Source organism: Dromiciops gliroides, chromosome 1, assembly GCF_019393635.1.
Source record: "Dromiciops gliroides isolate mDroGli1 chromosome 1, mDroGli1.pri, whole genome shotgun sequence".
Taxonomy (NCBI): Eukaryota; Metazoa; Chordata; class Mammalia; order Microbiotheria; family Microbiotheriidae; genus Dromiciops; species Dromiciops gliroides.
In genome coordinates, this window is record NC_057861.1 from 139,148,349 (window position 1) to 139,172,085 (window position 23,737).

General features: G+C 37.9%; 1 protein-coding gene across 1 annotated transcript in view; it reads right to left on the reverse strand.

Annotated features, from left to right (window-relative positions):
- GRHL2 (grainyhead like transcription factor 2) overlaps window positions 1-23,737 on the reverse strand; it is a 241,576-nt gene that overhangs the window by 26,784 nt on the left and 191,055 nt on the right. The window contains exons 10-12 of the mRNA XM_043977278.1: window positions 12,257-12,344; window positions 11,589-11,728; window positions 6,337-6,368 (exon numbers count right to left, since the gene is read on the reverse strand). Coding sequence (XP_043833213.1) covers window positions 6,337-6,368; window positions 11,589-11,728; window positions 12,257-12,344 — 260 coding nt within the window. The remainder of the gene's footprint in view (window positions 1-6,336; window positions 6,369-11,588; window positions 11,729-12,256; window positions 12,345-23,737) is intronic.

A 23,737-nucleotide genomic window follows, 5' to 3' on the forward strand; every position in this document is an offset into this window, starting at 1 on the left:
TTTATAAAAGAAGATTCTTTGTCATTAACTTGTTCCAAAGAAAGAGGTGTGGATTGGGAGACAGGAAAATGTAAACAATCTCTCCATCCATGGACTTACAAAAGCTTGGATGGGCTTCTCATATACTTATGTTATTTTCTGTACTGTAATATCCATGTACATGCTTTATCTCCTCTCCAGAAAATGAACCCCCTATCAGTCTTTATATCTCTTGTACCTCCAAGTTCAATTTGCTCAGTATATTATCTTGTATGTACATGGTCGTTTGCATGTTGTCTGTCCCATTAGAATGTGAACTCCTTGATCATTTGGGAACTATGTCCAAAGGGCTATAAAACTGTGCATACCTTTTGACCCAGTAATAACACTGTATCCCAAAGGTCTGTATCCCAAAAAGATCATAAAAAGGGGAAAAGGACACACATGTAAAAAATATTTACAGAAGTTCTTTTTGTGGTGGAAAGAAGTGAAAATTGAGGGGATGCCCATTAATTGGGGAATGGCTGAACAAGTTGCAGTATATGAATGTAATGGAATACTATTTGCTTTAAGAAATAATGAGCAAAAAAAATTTAAAAAAAAATAATGAGCAGGTGGATTTCAGAGAAAACCTGGAAGGACTTGAATGAACTGATGCTGAGTGAAGTGAGCAGAACCAGGAGAACATTGTACATAGTAACAGCAACATTGTGTGTTGATTAATGATAATAGACTTGCCTTTTCTTAACAAGACAACGATCCAAGACAATTTCAAAAGACTCATGATGGAAAATGCTTTCCACATCCAGAAAAAGAATTGATGGAGTCTGAATCCAGAGCAAAGCATACTAGTTTCACTTTATTTATTATTTCTTTTTTGTGTTTTTTTTCCCTTTTGTTCTGATTTTTCTTATACAACATGCCTAACATGGAAATATGTTTAGTGTAACGATTGGAATAACGCCACCTGCTGGATACTAACTGTAGAAGAGTTCTGCCCATGAAGCGAAGGTCTTTGAGGGCAAGACCAGGAGTCTTGTCTTTGGTATCAGGAAGTGACGCGGACTAGTGGGAGGAGGAAGGAAGAGACTGGCGCTCAGTCTCGCTCTCTTTCCTGAGGACGCTGGCGGAGAAGGGAGCTAGAAATGTGCTCTCCCTTTAATAGATAGGAATCTAGACCTTTCTCTCTCTCTTTACCAAATTCTTATTCTCCTTAATAAATGCTTAAAGTCTAACTCTTGCTAAAGCTTATAATTTATTGGCGACCACTCATTAGATATTTTAGACAGACTAGCTAGAATTTTAGCCCTTAACATTAGCATGATTGTACATATATAACCTATATCAGCTTGCTTGCTCTCTTGGGGAGAGGGGAGTAAAGGGTGTGAGGAAGAAAAATTTACATCTCAAAATCTTACAAAAATGTATGTTATGGAGCAGCTAGGTGGTGCAGTGGATAAAGCACTGGCCCTGGAGTCAGGAGGACCTGAGTTCAAATCCGGACTCAGACACTTGATACTTACTAGCTGGGTGACCCTGGGCAAGTCATTTAACCTTCATTGCCCAGAAAAAAAAAGTATGTTGAAAACTATCTTTACATGTAATTTTTAAAAAACAAAATACTATTAAGAAAAAAAAAAAAAGAAAGAATGTGAGCTCCTTGAGGGCATGGAACTGTTTTTGCCTTTCTTTGAATCCCCAGCCCTTAGCACAGTTCCTGGCACATAGTAGGTGCTTAATAAATGTTTGTTGAATTTAATTTGCAAGCTGGGTTCTAGTCTCAGCTCTATCACAACTAGAAAAAGCATTTATTAGGCACCTACTACATACTGTCCACTGTGCTAAGGGCTGAGGATACAAAGAAAGGCAAAAACAGTCCCTACCCTCAAGGAGCTCACATTCTAACGGGGGAGACAACATGCAAACAATGATGCACAAAGAAGATTTATACTGGATAAATTGAAGGTAATCTGAGCTAATTACCAGTAGGGAGAGTAAGCAATTGGACCACTGTAGACCTCATTTTCCTCATTGGTAGAAAAGGACCCAGATCACATCCAAGGTCCTTTCCAGCTCTAAAATTTTATGAAAAATGCATCGGTTTTGTCTCCTTAAAAAAATGTTTTTCTTTTCAATTATTAGTTTTCCTTATTTCAAAACCCTCTTCTGACTTGGTCTCCATTCTTTCCCATTTTCTCTATACTCGTATATCTTTCCTTTTCTGTCTTATTTTCACCTCTAGCCAGACCTCTACTTCCTATGCAGTCAGATTTTTTTTTCTTTTTCCACTCTTTCCCCTTTCCTTATTCCCCCCCCCCTTTTTTTTGGACTGGGCAATGAGGGTTAAGTGACTTGCCCAGGGTCACACAGCTAGTGTCAAGTGTCTAAGACCGAATTTGAACTAAGGTCCTCCTGAATCCAGGGCTGGTGCTTTATCCACTGAGCCACCTAGCTGCCCCCTCTCCCTTCTTTTCTGATCTAGTACTAGGGTACTTTAATGGATTAAAAGAGTTAATCTGCCTTCCTCTATGAGTGGAATTTCAGCATTATGGAGAACCTAGCTCATTAAGCAAAGAAGCTGAGGCTTGGATTCTGGAGGGGAAGTGAAACAGAGCGCTTCCTTTATTATTTCAGAAAGCACCTAACTATCCTTAGTGATCTTATTAGGGTATGGGTGATTGACTGGCTGCCAGTTGATTTCCACCCCCATTTTCCCTTGAATTTCCTTTTTTAAATTGCATTCATTATTGCCAGGGCATCTGTCTGAACAGCATTTCCCAGTGGTAATTGAGTCCCTCCTTTATGACAGTGCCTCACTAGGAGGTCCCTGGGGAAAGGCTTGGGTGTTCTGGTATGGGAATCTCATCTCACCAGCTGTAAGCAAGGCTGGGTGTTTAATGCAAATCCAAAAATGACATGCTATAATTCATGCAGATTGGTGAGGGTATAAAACATAACATTTGGTTCTCATTTTAATGGTAATATCGTTATGTTTAATAAGGAAATGAAGTACAGAGAATTTGGTAGGAAAGCTGATTTCAGTACCTTTAAAATGAATGCTCTGCTCAAGGCAGCAAAAGTCTGGGTGTTGAAAGACTGACTCCTCAGCTGGCCGCCAGACTGATCCAGTTGCAAGTGTCAATAGGGAACCCTCCATATTCTGGAGGATGAGCAAGAAGAGTATCAAGGCTTTGGTGACTTGAGATTCAAGTAAGTCAGTGAACCTCTCAATGAAGGAGAGTGAAGTTTACCCCATGGTGGAGATATAAAAGAGAACCATGTCATTTATCATCTTCGATGTCTACTTTTCTGATTTACTGATTTGAGCTAGTCAGTTTTTCAGTCTCTTTACATTTATTATGAGATAGTTTGGTGTAATAGAAAGAAGTGTGGGACTCTGAGGCAAGAGAAATCTGGGTTCAAAACCAACCTCTTCCATTTATTAGCCATGTAACCATAGGAGAAATCACTTATCCTGTCAGAGCCTCTGTTTCCTTGTCTGTAAAATAGTATGACCATAATTTTCAGTACCCAACTGCAGGGTTGTTATAAGGATTAATTGAAAAAAGGTATGTAAAATGTCAAATACCTATTGAGTATATTAGCATATCCAGAAGAATGTGGATGGAGACAGGATCTAAATTTGGAAAGAACCTTAGCATCTAGTAAAAATAGGGTGAGAGCAACCAGGGAAATCTCCGGTGAAATAGAAAGAGTGTTTGGATGGCCCGTCTGAAAATGGTCTGCTGTTCTGAAACACAGATTTCAGGGATAGGAACAGAATATAAGCTCTTATCCCTCTTGCCTAGAACAGTCTGTGGCACACAGAAGGCATTCAATAAATGTTTTTTTGATTGAATAGAAGAAAAGAGGAAAGATGAGACTTGGGGAAAAGTATAGATGTTACTGAGTTACTTCTAAGGGTAATAAGGGGTGGGGACAGTCCAGATCCAGGATTTTATTAGACTATTTAATTTCTGGTGAACAAATTCAAATCTTATGAATGGGGGAGGGGATTGCTGAGAGGTTATTTGTCTAGGGACTCAGAGCCAATACATAGTAGCAACAGGACTTGATTTTTCCTGATTTCAATTCTGGCTCTTGTCTCCTGTTCCCCATTGGTTCTTCATCAAGGGTATTATAACAATACTAATAAAACTTTGGTATTATAGCTATTCATAACTAAGGGATAAACAGATGAGTCTACAGAAAATATAGATACCAAACAAATGTACTTGGATACAGACTAATGATGAAAGCACTAGAGGTAAGTAGCAAGAACCCTGGGCTCAAATCTTGACTTTATTACTAACTAGATGTGTTATTTTAGTCAAGTCACTTAACTCCAGTGAACCTCAATTTCCTCATCTGAAAATAAGAATAATCATATCTGCTCCCAAACCCAAATTCAATTCCAAAATTATAAGATGACTTGGAATAAAGTCATGTGAAGAAAGACAAGGAGAATGTGGGTAGATGTAGTCGAGTATGATGGACCTATTAAAAACATTAGATTGAGTTAATAGACATTTCTTTTCTAGATCACAGAAAGCAGAAATACTATATGTACTCAGTCCTGGATACCATATTTGAAGGGAGACAGTGACAATCAGAAGCCATCTAGGAAGGTAATCAGAGTAATAAGGAGTATGCAAATTGCCTGTTTGTCCCAAAGTGAGATGGCTTAGGGGACATATGAGAGTTCTCTGTAAATAATCTAAGAGGTGTCCAGCAGAAGAGTGATTAAGCTAATGGTTTGTAGATGAAAAGGGCAGAATTAAGACAAGAAAGGTGAAAAGTTATAAAAGGGAGATTGTGGCTCAACATAAGAAAGATCTTTCTTACACCTTCAACTCATCAGTATTAGAATGTGCTGATTCTTGAATTAGTGAACCCCCATCAGTGGAGGTTATCAGGCAAGAGGCTAGATGACCTCTGATCAGGGATGCAGAAAGGATTCCTCTAAGGTCCCTTCCAACTCTTAAGTTTCTACGTTTCTATGAAACGAAATAATGAAGATTGTGGTGCTTTGGAAAGTATAAAGTGCTATATAAATGGTAACAAATAATAATAAAATCTGGAAGTCCATGTCACCACTGCCTGCCTTCAAAAAAAAAAGTGAAGCCCCCTCTATTCTCCTATTGGCTTCACAGTAGTCAGTGAAAGTCTAGCACCCCCTAAAGGGGAAAAGATCTATGCTCACTTGCCTAGTATCCTGACAGATATAGAAGAGCTTCTCAGCTTCTGTTGCCCTTGTAGAATAGAAAATGAAACTATGGCATGGGTGAAATTGACAAGTGCCCGTGTTTTTAGTGACTTATATAAAAGTACCTAGGACCATTTCAACTCTTCTTTCTAACTTTACCTTACCCTCTTCTCTACTTCACACATAATTCACTAACAACCCCTTCATTAGAGAATGTGTATGTGTGGGAGAAGGCTGGTATTAAAGATAGTCTAATGACTTTTTACTTTAAGAAGTACTACTTAGGGGCAGTTAGGTGGCACAGTGGATAGAGCACCAGTCCTGGAGTCAGGAGGAACTGAGTTCAAATCCACCCTCAAACACTTGACACTTACTAGCTGTATGACCCTAGGCAAGTCACTTAACCCCAATTGCCTCACCAAAAAAACAAAACAAAACAAAAATACTTGATGTATACTCCTAAGGCAGAATGCAAGCTGCTTGAAGGCAGGAGTAAAGTTGTCTTAAAAAAAAGTACTACTTCTAGGGTACTTGGCATTCTGATTGTCCAGGAATGGCAAATTCTTATCCCATGCTCATATAAAATCGTGTGGGTGAACTTAGGTGACCAGGAAGGTCCAAGTGATACCTTCCTCTTGTAACATGAATCAGAAGCTCCTTGAGGACACGGACTGTTATTTTTTTCATCTTTGTGGATTCAGCACCTACCTAGCACAGTGCCTTGCACAAAGTAGATGCTTACTAAATGTTTATGGAATGTTGAAATATGCACTATACTCTAAATACCATTCAGTACAGTCACATTCCCTGCTACCTCATTTCCCCTTACTTAAGATTCTATTTGAAGTGGAAAGGCAGAAAAATTAGAACACTCAGAATAAAAACAAAACAAAACAAAATACAATAATCCTGAATTAGTCCATAAAGAGGAAAAGAAGAAATATGAGAGTCAGAACAGGAATGTGCTATTTCCTGGACTTCCCTCCCAAATGGTCCTTAATATCAACTCCATCATAACCGGGAATCAAAAGCCAGACTTGGAGAAGTTCCACCCCCTGCTTAGAATACACAGATGGAGCATTTCCACTGGCATGAACTGACTGTCCCTTATTTCCCTCCAAGCTTTGAAATGAAAGAACTAAATGTCTTACCCTTCTCGCTCGTCATCGGTGTTATAATATGCCTGCAGAAAAAAATAAGAGGTTTACTTTACCCCAGCTCTATTATCCCAGCTGAGAGAACATCATTCAGAGAAGAGAGATGAAAATATACTGTGTGTGCCACAATCTTCCCTAAAATTTTCTCTTCCCTTCTCCAAAAGGGCAAAAACTGTATGTATGTATGTATGTTTTTCTTTAAAAGTAAATCTAAAGGGGGAAGCTAGGTGGTACAGTGGATAAAGCACCAGCCCTGGATTCAGGAGGACCTGAGTTCAAATCCGGTCTCAGAAACTTGACACTTACTAGCTGTGTGAACCTGGGCAAGTCACTTAACCCTCATTGCCCTGCAAAACCAAAAAAAAAAAAAAAGTAAATCTAAAGAGAACCATAATTACCCTCCCTATGAAACAATGTTTTTATACCTCAATGAAACAACATTTAGAACCTAATTATTTTATACCATCCAGAGTTATTTTACATGGGGTATCTCTTACTATCTCTTCTTGCAAAGTTTAATCAAAGTAGTCCCAGTCATATTACCTAGAACTCTAAATCAAAGATTGTTTCTGGTATAGTCTAATCCAGAAATTGTTTGCTTATATTAGGAGACTTTTAGACTAGATGGCTATTGAGGTCTCTTCTTGATTTGTATCTATGATTTTATGATTGACACTGTGAACCATCGAACCATTTTTTTTTTTTTGGCTGGGCAATGAGGGTTAAGTGACTTGCCCAGGGTCACACAGCTAGTAAGTGTCAAGTGTCTGAGGCTGGATTTGAACTCAGTTCCTCCTGAATCCAGGGCCGGTGCTTTATCCACTGTACCACTTGGCTGCCCTCAAGTGTTAGGAGACTTTTAAACAAGGTCTATAAGCCACAAAAGGTGGTGAGACCAGAAAAAGCTTCTTTGGATAATGCTCTATATGTTGTGTGAGTAATGTATTAAAATCAATACATAAAGGAACTGACTCCTGGATCAGCTATTATTTGGGATAAAGATGAAAACAGGGACAGAAGGAGGAATATACACCAGTACCGCTCCCCTCCTCTCCCTTTCCCTCCCCTTCTTCCCCAGTCCCACATCATCAACTTCAGGCTTCTCAGTTTATTCCTCAAGAACAACAGAGGGTCCTGACATCATTCAACAATAGAAAAGCCCAAGGCCAGCTGCATCTGAATTGAGCAAGTTTACACTTGTAGATGGTCCTTCTAATCATCAAGGAGACATCACAGGTTTGGGGAGGGGAAAATCAACCTTTTTTTTTTTTTTTGCGGTCCATAAAAAAAACAGCAGAATGGAAATGTCAATGGATCTTTTAAAAGTTAAGACAAATACTCAGATGATTTTGTTTGCTTTTGATGAGCTTCTCCATGTGGAGCAGATGTTATCATATTTACTAGACGCTTGGACTTTCAGGACCTAGTGACTCCTGAAAATTAACTAGCTGCAAGGCTGCTTTATACATCTACCCCTTAATGATCTATGGCCCTTTTAACTTAGATGTAGCAAGATAAGATGTCTATACAGGTCATTCACTTTCCCTCATGTGATGCCCAGCTGGGAGGCATAGTCTACTAGGATACTCAAATCACTGCTTTCTCATCAGCATTCTAGAAGGGAGAAATTAGTAGCAGTTTGGAAGTTTCTGGGAAACTCCTGACAAATCCTAGTAGTAACTAGTGAGCCTAGGAACTGTTCCATAGTAAAATGTCAGATATCTTGAAGCCTTAGAGAATAATTATTCATGATGGTATTTTCCCCAGATAGCTGAAGGTCATTCCTTTAAGTGCTGGACTTTTTCTTAACTTTTGGGTTTTTTTAATTGTAATCTTTCATAAATGTACAATACTCTTTCCTACCTACTTAAGTAGGGCACACAGAACATAATTTAATTTTCTCTTGATGATTCAGGGTCCTTCTAATAAGCACTGATCATTGTAATGAATTGCAGATACAGACCAAGTAGGGCATAGAACATAATGTGTACTGACCCCCAACAACATGCCTGGAAATGATTTTCCTAGAAAAGTTCTTGATGTCAGCTTGCCTTGTGGTAGGGGATGGTAAGGGGTAATTTTCCTCTCATAAATGTACATCCAAATAACTTCCTAGGCAAAAAAACAAAAAACCCTCCCCCAAAACCCATCTGCCTCAATGCAAAATAAATTTGTGTTTAAAAGAGAAAAGCATACTTTTCCCAAGGGGTCTTCTCAACTTCCAAAAAAAAGAAATGATTTCTTCATCTTAAGTGTCCATGTCCTTGGGTTGAACAGTTTTAAGACAATATCTGTGAAATACTGCAATAAAGGATCACAGGTAACTCCTAGCCAACTTATATGTGCCCTTCTAATTCATATAAACCAATGTTGTTCATGGAGTGTGAAGGTGAAACACTTCTCACCACTTCAGTAATGTATGCTTGGGGGAAGGTTAATTCCAGAGACTGATCATTCTTTATCATTACCAGATAATACCTCTGCAGACATGATACCAAGCCAAAACTTTCTCTAAACTTTTTCCCTAATTTTGAAGTTCTAATGGATTTCTCAGAACAAGATATGCTCAGATTGCATCTTCGTGATAAAGCATTGAAAGCCCTATATAGTGCACGCACAGTTGATCAGCTTTCTCATGAACTCTTTAGTATAACATTTCCTATTTTGAATAATATAGTACTTAATGGGCTGATTCACTGAAGTAACACTACAGAGGCAGGAAGATGGTAAATACTCCTAGACTTTATACCTGTCTCCTCAGAGAAAACTCTAAGATTATCTAGCAAGAGGACAATTGCCCTGTGACATACCAATGGCTAATGACTCTATCTAAATGACTCTTTGCCTCTTGCCTCCTGTCTTATGGTTGGTGTTTCCTTAGTGTCTGAACAATGCTACCCACAGAAGTTATTGAGGTATAGATAGCTATCTGTGCTGTCCACCCTTCCCTCTCCTCCTTTAACTTTCTTATTGGCTCATCTTTTCTCTATCAGAATGTTTGATGTTCAATACCCCCATAGTCACTTCTAATTCCCACTATTCTCTTCCCCTTCTTTTCTTCTTTCATGTATTATGTCTTCTATCATTTTTCCTGTGGTTCTTAAATTTTGCATAAAAGAGTTGGTATTCTATTGACATTATCAACTGCATGCTCATGACACATAATATAATATAACATATCATATAAAATCAGGTCATATATGTAATATAATATAATCTATATTGACTATAATCTACTATAGACTATTATTATAGTCCAACATTATTATACTACTATAGTATAGTATGTATATTACATAGCATTCTATGCATACTATATTATGTATAATATAGAATAGACTAGGAAATATATAATACTACATGTAGTATATTATAATTATAATACATATAATACATAGTATATATGTATGGATGTATATTGTATGTATAGTATATACATACTATACCAATAATATACTACTAATGTACTATAGATTATAATCTATTATATAATCTTTAGACTATATAATCTATATAACCTATGGGCTATTAATATATTAATAGTTCAGTTCTCTGGTTGTTGGCTGCTTTGTCAGTTTGTTCTTGTGTGCTCAAAATCAGCTCCTTCACCTCCCTGCTTCTTTCCTACTTGCTATTAGAGTCTGGGGTCCTTCTGAAAACTGAGGGTTGCAGAAATCTGGTCTCCAGAGAACTGATGCATCATGACTTTGTGGGCTTAGTGGAAAGAAACACAGCTTTTGTAACTGTTCTAAAGGTATCACCATCTCTTCTTCTCAAGTTATGATTAAATCGTGGGCGTGGGAAAATCAGAGGAGGCAGCAGCTACAACATTGCTTTGATATAGGGTCTGATGGGCATAAGGGGCCATGTTTGGCCAAAATGTTCTGCTTTCCTCCTATCCCCAAATTGTTAACAATCTCCTGAGAACCATGTCTTCTCCAACCATACTCTTAGTCTGTACATACAAAGTAAATTGTCTTTTTTCCTTTCACAATCACTCTGTGGCTTTTTAAATTACAGAGGAAAGTTGCCAAGGGAAAAGCTAGTATTTAGAGCTTTAACATGAAACCAGAATCAAAGGACTGTTAGTAAATAATAATAATGACAATTTCCCACAATTGTTCCCTCCCTTTGACAGTATGTAGTGAGGTTTTGTGAGGGCAAAGAGACTACAAACATGGGCAGTCACTTCTTTATTCTAGTGTACAACATACTTTTATCCCATATAGAGCTGTGTAGCTAAATTTAAACACTACTCAAGGTAAGGATAAAATAACTCAAGAATGATTTTTTTAATTAAAAAATTACTTATAAAAATATACTGAACTATCTTCTACCATCCAGATAAGAGTATTTTTTTCTGATTAATAAATGGGAATATGAATGGTGAAAAGGGAAGGAAAAGTTGAGTTTTGTTTTTCCCTGGCTCTTTGCTTCTGAAAAGCTAATTATTCTCTTTCTATAAGCAAACATCAGCTATCTTGACTCTATTTCCAAAATTCTCACTTACAAGGTGGTACCATGTCACCTAACTTTGGGATTAGGTTGGGGGGAGGGGGTATTGTTTTGTTTAAGGCCTAGTCTGAACTGTTGTGCTCTCACATTTGATTTGAAGGGCTCTTTGCAACAGAGCCTTCACTAACACCAGCTTGTGAAGATTTGTGTTCCAAAACACTTGGAAGACATATCCAGAAGACAGTCATGAAAAATGGGGCACTTTAACTCCTCCTTTCTTATTAAATTATTCTGTTAGCCTATTTTTCTTACAGTAACTATCTTTTTGACACCCTGGAATCTGGTCTACTTATTTGTGATGAAAACAGCAGGAACTAACCAAGGAAAAAACAAACAAACTGAGAACGGTTCAGGTTTCCATATTGGACTTGTAGGCTACTTCCTTTCTGTGCTAGGATGGGGGTCATGTCTTTACTTCTTACCACTAGGTGGCACTCTGTGGCATCAAGCCTATTTGGCATGGATCAGAAGTTTTTCTCATGCTCTCAAAGGTCTTCAAATATTTCTATCTTCCTCCATTGTTCTGTCTATCCTTATCCTTAATAGAGTAATTTCCATTCTTATGCTCTTCCCCTCTCCCCTTCCTCATTAGAAAAAAAAAGATCTACTGACAGTAAGCAGAACATTTTGTCAAGTAGGATACTTTAAAAAAAACACCCACATTGCTATTGTTGATTTCAGCTGCCTTCAGGTTCTATGACTCATACCCATGGATGGCAAGTGCATCTTACCTGCCCAGTCCTCTGTAAGTTTCCAAAATGAACATCTGGTATGAAGAGAACAGGCTGGGAATCCAAGTCAGTCATTGTCTTGAAGTAGGTGATGTCACTCTTTTTTTGTAAGGGTATTGCTGCCAGTTTCCCATCAGTGGCTGAACAAAATTGAAGAACTATTAGTAACTGAGGGTTATATTTGATTTAGAAATTCCAACCATAGCCCTAGCCCTAAATAAAGCTCATTAACTGCCTGGAGATAAAATGCTTAAAGAATTAAGGAAAATATGAGGTCTTCATTTGCCTATCCTACATGGATAATGTCTTTAATGGGGATGATATATCCAGTTGGGGGCCAAGATCCAAAAAAACTGAGGATACCTCTAGTATATACATGATTTTCTCTATCCCTTCTGATATCTTAATGATTATAATACTTTCTACAGATATTATCTGATTTGAGCATCATAAACACTCTTCGAGACAGGTAGCAAATTAGGACTATCCCCATTTTATAGGTAAAGAAAGTGAAGCTCAGAGATAATACGTAACTTTCCCATGGTTACCCAACCAGTTTCATGGGCCAAATTTGAACCCAGGTCTTCTTGATTCCACTCTATCCATGATATTCCCTAATGAGGTCATAGTCCTCCATAGCAAATACCAAGTTTTCCAGTCAAACTTACAGTTATTGCACTGGGTTTGTGCTGCTTGGCCTTTTCCTTTCTTTCTGTTCTGCTTCCTCTCTTCATCACGGATTTTCCTTTCTGCTCCCTGACAGTGAAAAAAAAAACACACAAATAGTGTTAGGCATGTTAGCAAAGCACCCAGAGCTACCATCTCCATTACAAGTCTTAGTGAATGTGAAATAAGCCAGAAGAGAGACATGAAGGGATGGGTATGTCTTTTCCATTATTTAGGAGGGGTCAAGGCTTCAACTGGGAAAGCTTTATGATACATTCAAAGTCCTTGATAACATCTGAGATCAATTTTTTGGTATAGACCACATTCCTGACCTCTGCACCATATTGACACTCATCTTCCCTCTGGGAGTGATTTCATCCTCTCTCTTTTGTTTTGCTTTCTTGTCTGTCCACAGAATTTCAATTTGGAATCTACCAGAGATTCCAAAACAGGTTCAACTTCATAACCTACTGGACGATGATGAATGTTAAATAATTTTAGTAACCACAATAACAATTTAAGACAAGTAATGGAAGCTTATTTATAGAAGAAAAAAAAGCACCAGGTATTAAGTATCACACTGTTTTTAGATCACCTATGAACACTGTCTTATCCAATGGTACTCTAAACATGAGCTCATAACCAATGAATCAACATACTAGTGGAGGAAATAAATCACATCAATATTGATATCCTCAACATAAATGAAACAAGAAGGCACAAGGAGGTTTCAGTTAAATGGAAGAATGGCTCACAGGTTCCTATTGGGACATCAAATAAAGGAGTTGTCAGTGTTAGTTTGCTCTGCATACTCAGGTAAGAAGAAACAATTTTATGGGATACTTGGTCACCATTGTAGTACTCATTACCCCAATACAGAGAAGAATGCACAGAAATTCTATGAATTTGATAAGTCCCTTCAAATTCAATCAGCATATACTTTAATACTTAGTGACTTCAATGCAAAAAACAGGCAGATATATGGAAGTACAAGTGAAAATATGGTTCAGAATCAAGAAATAAAAGCCAAAGTTTTATTGATTACACAGACACCAAACCCCTATATATTAAGAATACCTTTTTAAAGAAGAGCCTTGGAAGGAGCTGAATATGATAAACACCAAATGATATCACAGATATTTAAATTATGTCTAAACACATAGGAAACGAATGGTTACTTATGTGGGAATCATTTGTGAATCAGCTGTCTTTATGTAGTCGGATCATTAATTTTAGAGCAAAGATCAAAATCAATATGAAATGAGACAAAATGAAGATGAGAAGATATAACTAATGTAATTAAAACAGCATGAATGTGACATATTTAAATGAGTTTTCAGCACAAGAAATATCCAATGCATGCATCAATATAGATTGAATAATTTCCTACTGAAAGTTAGCATATGTAGAGTAACTAATACAATAAGGAGGCCAAAAGAATTGTGAACCTATTTCAGGCAGGAAACATTTTATTTTTTTGGCAACCAAAGAGATATGGTAGCCAAGGGCAGCACCAACATAGAATATAAACTCATTTGTAAAATCCGGTAGAAGAATCGTTAGCAGTAGTTTTATACAAACAGCAACAAGTGGTTTATAATTTTGAGGAGAAAACCAGTTAATTAAACCAGATCATCCTGAAAGTATTTAAGGATGAAACTGGCAAGACAATAGATGGATATAAAATGGAAAAAATTTAACAAAATTTCTATAATAAACCATTATCTACATCAATGACAGTAGAACCACCACGTCTGAATTCTCACTCGAGGTATTTTTCATACCAGGATTTCCTAGAGCAGCTTTATTTATATATTTACACATACAGATACACACACACACACACACACACACACACACACACACATATACACACAGCTGGATCTTTGGCTTCATCACCACAGGAAAGTCCTAGTGTTAAAACTCTATCCTTTAACTCATTCTAACAATTCATATGTGACTTGTAGAGTTTAGGTGACTTGCCTATGGTCACCTAGCTAATATGTGTAAGAGGTAGGTCTTGATAAACCAGGTCTTTCTGGCTCGAAAGCCAGCTCTCTATCCACTATGTTGTGTGTGTTCTTGAATAAATAAATGAGACAATATAAAGAATCATAGACTTATCAATATATAAAAGACCTGAGGGAAATAAATGCTAAGAATTGGGTCACCACAGCATCTTGCAATATCACTGGGACACTTAGTATTTTTAGTGATGTATCTAAACTACATAATTGCCCTTCATTCTTCCTTTCCTAAGCATTCAGAATTTATTTTCATGAAAACTTGGAAAGAAAAAATATATATTCCCAGATATAACCAGTCAATCAATGTAAGTTGCTTGCTCTTGAGCCTGTTTTGGGCCACTTAAGGAGAGGTCAATGACTACCTGAGTTACAACATGCCAAAAAATAGCCTAGGTACATGGGTAGTCTTACACACACACACACTCATGCCTGGGCATGCACCCATACAGTTTTTCCAGATATCCTTTAAGACAATTCTGTAAGCCCTATATAAACACTATTTTGGGTTTTAATTATTTAACCCAATGGAATCCATTCAATAAAAACGTATTCGGCTACGATTTGCCAGGCATTGGAGATGCAAAGATAAAGATGGAAACAGTCTATTGCCTCAAGGAGCTTACACTCTTTTGGGATGCAAACCAATGACACATTCCCTCTTGTTTTTCTTTCCTCAAAAATGAAAAAATGCATCTTCTTAAATGGATGTACTGGCTTCCAGATCCAAAGTCTTGTATATCAAGTTCTGCCTTAGAACTTCAATCTAATGAAACCTCCCCATTTTACATATAGGGAGACTGAAAGTCAGAGATATTAATAGTATGGGTCTGTATAAGAGAAGCCCCCAGAAGGGATGAGAGAAATAAGGGTAAGAATAGTTATGGAAAATGACCTTAAGGAATGGGGATGAACCAGGAGCTGGGGGCTTGAAGCATGGTAAAATTAGAAAAATCATCACACTTGTAAATAGTTTGAGACCATTAAAAAAAACATTATGATTGATTCACACAATTTCTTTTTATGGACCGAGAGATCTGTTGTATGCAATAAATGTCAGTAAAGTCCTTGAAAATATAAACATGTCATTGACACTTGAAAGATTCTGGAAATTCATATAGACACACAAGAGAGACAGCAATATCTGCTTAGACGTGTATTCCTGAAAAATAGTTTCCACCACTTCTATGCTGAAAATAGCAACAAAAAATTGAATTATTTCTACTCTTTCAGAGTTTTCTTATGAGATTAGGCAGCTAGAAAATTAAAAGAAAAATTTGAAAATCCAGGTAGTTAAGTGTATAAATATTACCATATTCAACTACATTTGGAACATAAGCAATGGTCTCCAGAAAAAAAAAAATCAGGGTTACTTATTTGTCCTATCTATGGGAAAATGCTGACATGTGTTTGATGGTTCTGTGCAATACAACTCATTTTCTATCTAAGTCTGCATCTTTACTTACCTATTAGCTTAAATCACAACCTAGACAATAAAAGAGATGAAAAAGAACACTTTTATTTGTGAGCAAAGTCTTGTTCTACATTATAACAGGAGAAAGGAAGTCTAAAATCCATCTGGCTTGGTACTTTTTTTTTTTTTGGAAGAGCAATGAGAGTGACTTGCCCAAGGTCACACAGCTAGTTTCAATTGTCTGAGACTGGATTTGAACTCAGGTCTTCCTGAATCTAGGACTAGTGCTTTATCCACTGTGCCATCTAGCTGCCCCCTGGCTTGGTAATTTATGTGTAAATGGTATAGATTAAATCTTTATTTTTAAGCTAACTTCAATTCAAAAACATTTTATAAAATACTCTGTGCCAGCCACCAAGCTAGGTGCTATGGATTCAAAAGCAAAAATTAGAAACTTTGTCCTCGAGGCACTTCCAGAGAGGAAACAACATGTATATAGATAAACACATATAAAAACAATATGAAGTAATTTGATGGAGAGAAATGGAAATAGGGACAATTGGGTAAATCAGGAAAGAACTTGGCGGGGCGGGGGGGGGGGGAGAAGCTCAGTGGTTCAGTGGATAGAGCACAGAGCTTAGAATCAGGAGGACTCATCTTCCTGAGTTCAAATCTGGCCTCAAACTCTAGCCGTGTGACCCTGAGCAAGTCTCTTTTTTTTTTTAAGTGAGGCAATTGGGGTTAAGTGACTTGCCCAGGGTCACACAGCCAGTAAGTGTCAAGTGTCTGAGGCCGGACCTGAACTCAGGTCCTCCTGACTCCAGGGCCGGTGCTCTATCCACTGCGCCACCTAGCTGCCCCGTGAGCAAATCTCTTAACCCTGTTTGCCTCAGTTTCCTCATGGGTAAAATGAGCTGGAGAAGGAAATGGCAAACCACTCTAGCATCTTTGCCAAGAAAACTCCAAATGGGCTCATGAAGAGTCAGACATGACTGAAAGGATTGAACAACAGGAGCTGAGCCTTAAAGGGAGCCAGGGATTCCAAGATGAGATGCAGGAGAAGGGAGGGCATTCCAGGCATCAGAGGAGTCCATGCCAAAGCATGGAAGTGGGAGAGAACACAAATAGGTCAATGTGGCTGGAAAACAGAATTGTGGGGGGACATGAAATATAATTAACCTAAGAAGATAAGTTGAAGTTAAATTGTGAAGGACTTTAAATGTCAGAGGAGTTTCTTTCTTTTTTTCTTTTTGTGGGGCAATGGGGGTTAAGTGACTTGCCCAGGGTCACACAGCTAGTACGTGTCAAGTGTCTGAGGCCAGATTTGAACTCAGGTCTCCCTTAATCCAGGGCCAGTACTTTATCCACTGCACCACCTAGCTACCCCTGAGTTTCTTTATTTCTAACAGCAAGAGGAAGTCCCTGAAGTTTCTTGAATGAAGGACTGATATAGTAAGGCTTGTGCTTCAATAATCCATCTGGCAGCAATGTAGAGGATGAATTAGAAAGGGGAGAGACTAGTTACAGGGAGTCTATATAGGAAGCTCTTGAAGTATTTCAAATGAGAGCTTGAGTTAGAATAATTGTGACATGATAAAGAAGTTGGTAAGACCCCAAAGTGTCCATTCATTCAACACCTTGAACCCTGTGCCCTTCTACAAAATAAAAACAAAATTCCAAAGATCTTTTTAAAAATGAAATTCCATGCCTACTGCAAAGTAGATGGAATATTTGTCTTACACATACATATATATGCAGACAGAGACAGAGACAGAGACAGGGAGAGGGAAAATTCTCTATTCCCTACCCACCACCACTACTGGATATTAATTAATTTGATCAACCAGTACAGCTGTTAACCAAACAATCTTTGTGATAGATTTCACTTTAATTCCCTTTTCTGCTCACCTGGACTTCTCAGTGATTCAAAATACAGATGCTGAGTTTAGGACAAGATAATGCAAAGGGATGTTGGATTGGGTCACTTTAAAAATTCTTTTTCTTTGTAGCATCACACGGCGTATAAACCCAAATTGTGAGATGAAGCTTCTTTAAAAGATTTTCTGTTTCAATTGGCTTTCTAGAGCAGAAGTACATATCTTCTTCATGTAAGTACAATTTGCTATAAATACCAAATACATTTATCTGAAAATAACTCTCCCACTCCAATGTTCACTCGGGAAGGTGGGAATGCTTTATGCTATAATTCCCTTTTTCACCTCTTGAGAGGTGAGAGCTCTCTTGCTTTCTTCTTAAATGAGTATTCTGTTGGCCTAGGTTTATTTTGAGAAAATTTCCCAACTTTCATACAGTATACACCTGCTGGTTTATATAATAAAATATTTCTTATTCTTGGGTGACTAGAATATTGATTCAAATAAGTTGCTGTTTTAATTCTTAAGACATATTTGTTTGCTTTAGGAAATGGTTTCAAATGTATAAGGTTTAAGAGACGTAGAATATACAAGAGCCTGATTATGGGTATCTGCTTGTTAATAATAAATCAAAATGAAGTTCTGAAAGCAAGGGGAAAATTCAATTTGCCTGAGATACTACAGAAAGTAGATAACCAACAGCTTTAAAATAGAAAAAAAAAAGGCACTTTGATTTTGCTGCTGCTGCTGCAAGTGACTATAAATGGACTTTCTTTTTTTAGACTTTTGAGCTTAAAGAGTCACTGCAACAACATTATGACAAAACCCCACTGCTTCCTCAGCAACTACATAGGACTTTAATTGACTTGGAGCTGCGGAAGTCCCCTTATTCCATGGCATTGGAAGCAGATGTGATTTGATCTCCCAGGTCAGAACGCTGAATGTATTTTCGCATACATTCCCTACCATACATTGTTCCAAGAAACAAGTCAAAAAGACCAATTGCCCAGCTTGTTGTTGTTGTTGTTGTTGTTGTTTTGGGGGGGCAGAGGTTTTTAGGATCTTTCTTTGTTCTTGGGTTTCAAAGTTATGATGGCTACCTATAGTTCCACATTATTGCTCATGATAAAGGAAGGAGGAAAATGTTTTAACTATGTTTGGGGGACTTGATGCCCTGTATAATATCAATTCTGGATATATGAGTTCTTTTCTATGTCTTGCAGGGGTGGTATCTTTTACTCTTCAGTAGTTTTCCCTCTCAAAATGCCTAAGTGAATGAAAAAATAATGATTTACAAATTTCTGTATGAAAGTTCTCTGTGGGGATGGTTTCAGAAAAACCTACAAAGATTTACATGAACTGATGCAGAGTGAAGTGAGCAGAACCAGGAGAACATTGTACAAAATAACAGCAATACTTTATGATGAACAATTGAATGACTTAGCTATTCTCAGCAATGCAATGATCCAAGATAATTCTAAAGGACTCATAATGAAAAATGCTATCCGGCTGCTGAGAAAGAACCGATGGTGTCTAAATATAGACCAAAGCATACTATTTTCACTTTCTTTTTTTCTTTCCTTTTTTATTTTAGGTTCAAGTATTCTTTCACAAAATGACTAGTATAGACATATGTTTTTACATGATTGCACATGTATAACCTATATCAGATGGCTTACTCTCAGGAAGGGGGAAGCAGAGGGGGAAAAGGGATAAAATTTGGAACTCAAAACTTTTTTTTTTAAAAGAATGCTAAAAATTGTTTTTGCATGTAATTAGGGAGAAAATAAAATATTATTAAAAGAAAAACAAAGTTTTCTTAGGCAAAGATGTACAGTTTTGGTTCTGGGATGATTATTCATCCCAGTCAGGAATGAGTCATCCATGGAATTCCTGATAAGAGGAAATTGATTACTGCTACACCTGGGAATGGAGGGAGCTATGTGAAGACACAAGGTTCTCTGGTTCCTCTTCCTATGCCCTTGAAAAAAGTCTTTCATTCAACTATTTTTCCCTCATGTTTCCAGAAGCTAAGAAGCAGGAATGAAGAACAAAGCTTATTGGTGCTGATAATGCCACCATTGCCACACTATTGCCTGAGATGGGGCAGATCCTGGAAGGCCATGATGGCTGAGGTGGAACACCTGGGGTGGAGATGAGACCAAGGCACCAAGATTGTGAGAGAGAGACCATCAAGCAAAGGCAGAGACAGAGTAGAACTGGGTAGGCAACTGCAAAAGCTGGTAAAATGAGGCCAGCAAACCAATCCCAACCCTCCAGTGATTCCTTCACTTCCCTGTTGTTTGCAGAAATCCAATCTAGTAGGTTCTATAATACACCATTCCTTGACTCTAATCTTTCCAATGATCCAAAGGCTAGAATGTTTGAGGGGAACAATTAGACAAAGTGCTCTATGGTTGTTTGGCAATTTTACTTTACTGTTTTTTAATAAACCATGTTGACCATGTGGACTTTCTGTATAAAGATACAGGATCACTCTGACTGAAAGCCATTTCCTAGGCACTGGGTAAGGACAGAGACATTTAGAGATTTTCCTATAATTTCCAAATAATTTGGAGCAGTATTTCTTTTCAAACCTGTAAAATCAATACTGAATTAGAACCAGTACCTGCACCTGTACCTGCACCTGCAGAGAGATGTATGTTAATTATTTGTACACTGATATACTCTAGTAAGCAGTCTGGATTATCTTTAAATTCTCTCTATCTAAACAAAACAAAACAAAACAAATGGGGGGCAGCTAGGTGGCACAGTGGATTAAGTACCGGCCCTGGATTCAGGAGTACCTGAGTTCAAATCTGTCCTCAGACACTTGACACTTACTACCTGTGTGACCCTGGGCAAGTCACTTAAGCCCAGTTGCCCCACAAAAAACAAAACAAAACAAAATTCTCTCTGTTGTCTTCTTCCTTATTGCCTACAAACACACCCATGTTTCCTTCATCCTCAAAAAACCTTCAACTGATCCATCCATCCCCACTAACTCCCACCTCACAAGTCTTCTCCCTTCTGTGGTTAAAGTCCTTGGGGAAGGCCATCAGCAATAGATGCATTCACTTTCTTTCCTCTCATTCTCTTAGTAATTCTCTATAGTCTAGCTTCCAACCTCATCATTCTTCTAAAACGGCTCTTTCCAAAGTTACCAGTGATCTCCAAAGTGTCAAATCTAATAGCCTTTCCTCAATTTTCTTCCTTGACCTCTCTGTAGCCACTCACACTGAGTACCTGCTTCTCCTTGATACTGTCTTCTCCCTAGGTTTCAGTGCCATTGTTCTTTTCTGGTTCAACTCCTACTTGTCCAACCTCTCACTCTCAGATTTCTTTGCTGGATTTATGTCCATGTCACTCCCACTAAAGACGGTGTCTGTCCTGGGCCCTCTCCTCTCTTCTCCTCTCCTTTCCTCTCCTCTCCTTTCCTTTCCCTCCTCCCCTCTCCTCTTCTCTCACTATAACATTTCACCTGGTGATCTCATTAGCTCCCAAGGATTATCATCTCTACACAGATGATTTTCAGATCTATTTTTCCAGCCCTAATCTCTCTTCTGACCTCCAGTCTTGTTTCCAGCTGCGTATTGGATATCTCAAACTGGATGTCCTTTAGATACCCTAAACTCAACATATCTAAAACTGAATTCAATCCCTCCCAACTCTCCCCTCTTCCTAATTTCCCTATTACTATTGATGCTAACACCATCCTCCCAGTCACCTAGGCTCAAAACCTAGGGGTTATCCTGGACTCTTCCCTCTTCCTCATCCCCTCCCAACACCCAACACCCAACCCCCACCCCACCACCCTCTTCTGCCACCCTAATCACACTTAACACAGTTACTGGCACATAACAGGTCCTAATGACTGACAAGATAGGGTGAAACCACTTGGCTAGTGGCTTCAGTGTAGTGCCACCTAGTGGCAAACCTTTATACTACAGTCCCTTCCTGGTTAACTCATTAATAAAGTGACGATATGCATCTCTCTAGGTTTGTAGAAAAACAGGACACATTCTGGTCTCCCAGTATTATGACAGCACTTTAAATGGGACCTAGTTCCTCCACCAAATCCAATCCACCAATCAACAAGCACTTATCATGTACAAGGTACAATGCTCTTCAATAGGAAAACTAAGAAAGGTAACACACATCCTGTATCACTCTCAGACATGCAATCTTTTCCAATACTAAAATAGAAGGAATACATATTACATTAGTGAAGAGAGATTACAAATGAAATCATAAATCTGGCAGTGTGTATGTATGTGTGTGTGTGTGCACGCGCACGTGTGCGTGTGCGTGTGCGTGCGTGTGTATGTGTGTGTGTGTGTGTGTGTGTGTGTGTGTGTGTGTGTGTGTGTGTGTATAGGTATGTCTATTTGGCTGATGGGTTTTTTTTTTTAGTCCAACTTAGGATCCCATTGGGTCCTATTAACTCTCTTTGGAAACCCCCTTCACCAATCCAAATTAGCATTACTCATTGGTAATTTATAGGCTCAGGCAGTTGCCTAGGGCATACTGGAGAGAATAAGGAACTTATCCATGGAAACACAGCTAGTAACTGTCAGAGGTCTCAAGTCTTCCTGACTCTAAGGCTGAACCTCTCCACTATACCACATTGTCTCTCAAATATATGTCTAGATAATTAAATAGATAAATTTATGCAAACTACAAATATACTTATGAGAGCATGCTTTATACCAATCGTCCTGAAATTTCTATAGCCTTCAAACTGCCCAAGGGCACTTGCAAGTTCTTATGCCCCACATCATTATTTTTAGGATACTTTGATGAAATTAGTTCTCCATATAGCCCATCCATAGAACATACTTCTTCCAACAATTGCTGAGTAATATTACTTTCTTTCTCCCCCTTTTTAGCTTCAAAGCAAATACTAAGATACCAAAAAATCCTTTAAACCATAATTACCCATCTTAACTAATTAATTCTAGCTCTGGGGTCCTATGATTTTGTGTGTATGTGTCTTAGTATTTTAAAAGGGAGGCTGGGACTAAGCCTCGACCAGTCTAGTTCTCTTTCAACTGGAGTATTTAAAAGCTTTTTGGAAATATAAAGCACCACGCAAATTTAAGTTATGTTAAATGATACCTGAAGTGACAAACTAACCCAGGAATGTGGCAAATGAGATAGTAACTTCTAGATGCCTGAAAGCTATCTTTCAATGTGAATATGTCTTTGTTTAATCCATTTGTGGAAATACATCTAAAATACATTTTAAAAAAAACAACAACCATTTCCTCCCTTAACAACTTAACCTTTACTTATAACTTAAGGGCATAATTAGAAGCATCAATGATTCACTGCCCTTTAGGTGTAGCTTTAGATAATGGTGAAGTAGGATTCAGACTAAATGGGTACTGATGGACAGAGGTAACCTGGAATTTTCTTTCTTGAAAAATCTGATAGGGTTGCCCTCCTCTCCTGAATATAAATAAACAAAAGAGGATCACGGATACTTTTTTTTAAGGCACAGAAGAGAAATTAAGTTCAGAAAGAGACACAGATAAACAAGACAGCTTTGAAAGTAACTAAATTTATTACATTTTTAATAAAGCAAACTGTACATAAAAGATTTGTATTTTCACTTATAATTCTCATAATCCTCCTTTTCTGCTTGACTTTGCATAATTGTGCATGTTCATTAAATTCCGAATAAAAATATAATTTAAAATATAAGGTTTACAAAAAGGAAAAAAATCCCCAATAGCTTATTTTTTTAATCATTCTCCTCTTTCTTATTCAAGTGAGTGAAGGGTATGCATTTAGGAAATGGAACACGGGCCTCTTTTCTGCACATTGAACTACAGAACCAATGTTCTTAAAGCCCTTTGACAAGGGGCTTTCCTTCCCTGAACAAAGTCTTCTTTATCATCTGTGTCTGAAGGTCTGAACCACAACTTCTGGGTCACTGACGCCATGACAACCTCCCTGTCAGATTCTACTAGTGCCAGGATCTCATTTATAAACTTTGCTCATGAGGTGTGGAAGAAAAGTCCTTCACCATTTCAAAAAAACAGGCAGGAATCTATTTTGAGGAGGCCTTCTTTGAATAAATAAATTCTTCATTGTGATTGTCTAAAGGATCCTTTGCAAAAGTAAGACTAGCCATGATTTTCTGCAAGCTATCTTTGCTGTTTGACT